This window comes from Lottia gigantea (assembly GCF_000327385.1).
Source record: "Lottia gigantea unplaced genomic scaffold LOTGIsca_10284, whole genome shotgun sequence".
Lineage (NCBI taxonomy): Eukaryota > Metazoa > Mollusca > Gastropoda > Lottiidae > Lottia > Lottia gigantea.
The window spans coordinates 1-1,365 of NW_008706818.1; the positions used below are offsets into that span (position 1 = coordinate 1).

Consider the following 1,365-nt stretch of genomic DNA (forward strand, 5'->3'; position numbering starts at 1 on the left):
ATCGAAAAAAGTGAGCGACGAATTTTCGAATTTCGTAATTTTTCAAGTGCTATCAGGTCAGAAATTACAGGTAGATTGTAAAAATGAAAACCCGAAGAAAATCGATGCAAAAATACGCCTTCTAGAGCCGATTTTCGACTATTTGCACATGTTGAACTGTGGCACTTCCGGTTTTGCAAAAATGTTCCAATATATATTTAAGGAACACGTTGCCACTACAGAAGGTCTAGAGAAGTTGAATGGTTGCTGCAACTACTGCAGTGTAGGCTCAGGAAGGTGTGTAAATTTCGAAAAAAAAAAAAAAAAAAAAAAAAAAAAAAAAGAATGGACATTTCGATAACAAACTGGGACTTTGCTGAAAGCAAAGTCCCACAATAATGGTAAAACTTAAAACATTAACATGATAATGGTAAAACTTAAAACAAGAGGTTTTCTTAATTTTCCATTTGTATCAAGGCTCCTGCAATTCCACTAAAACTAAGTGATTGATTACATCACCAATCACAAAATATGCCTTTTGCTATTAGTGATGTCATCTAACACTTAGTTTTAGAAAACCTCTTTCATTCAAGAAATCAAAATCTTCTTAAAGATTCAAATATAAAGAAATTACCTTTATTATTGAAGAGCATATCTTTAACAATCCTTCAGCTTTATATGCTTCAACTAAACTATCAGTGCTGATCTGTAGGAAAATATAGCATATCATTTGAACAATGGTCAAGACTAGTTTTTGACATAGAAAAAAAGATCTTGTCGATAATAAATCTTTAAGGTCTTCCTAAAAACTTGGTAGATTGGTAAATAACATACCTCTAGTTGATGAGTACTTGGTTTATAACCAAGTAAAGTGATAACTTGATGTAAAGTAGAAGTAACAGTATGAGTATTACAACTTGTGATATAAACAGTTAAAGCTTTCACAGTTGTTTCACGTATACTTAGTTGAGGATGACATATTAGCTGAAAGATTGTGGGTAATATCCTCTGCCCAATAGATTCAGGAATACACTGGAATAATAGAATACAAACACATTTTCAAAAAATTATTACCAAATTAACTCGTCTAAATCTGAACCTATATGGCCTTACACTAGGGTTGCAATTACTGATGAACCATGATTCCATTCACATATTCAATTGTGAAGTATCAACATTTTTAGATAAATTAGAATTTTGTAGAAAATTCAACATGACTTTTTCCATTCATGACATTATCATCAATACTTGTCATAATGTCATGAAATATTTTTCTTTGCTTTATACTTTTCTGTTATATTAATATTTACCTTAGAATCTGAGACATATTGATTTAATATCACAGTTATACCTGAAATTATACATTAGCATTGTTATATTAATCTA

At 30.4% G+C, this 1,365-nt stretch overlaps 1 protein-coding gene across 1 annotated transcript; it reads right to left on the reverse strand.

Annotated features, from left to right (window-relative positions):
- Nucleotides 1-613: 613 nt before the first annotated feature.
- On the reverse strand, nucleotides 614-1,330 carry LOTGIDRAFT_176994 (hypothetical protein; the record flags this gene model as incomplete). Its single annotated transcript, XM_009046530.1, has 3 exons — nucleotides 614-685; nucleotides 814-1,011; nucleotides 1,290-1,330. Coding segments are annotated over 3 exons (311 nt in total), but the record flags the coding sequence as incomplete, so codon positions are not given.
- Nucleotides 1,331-1,365: the final 35 nt, after the last annotated feature.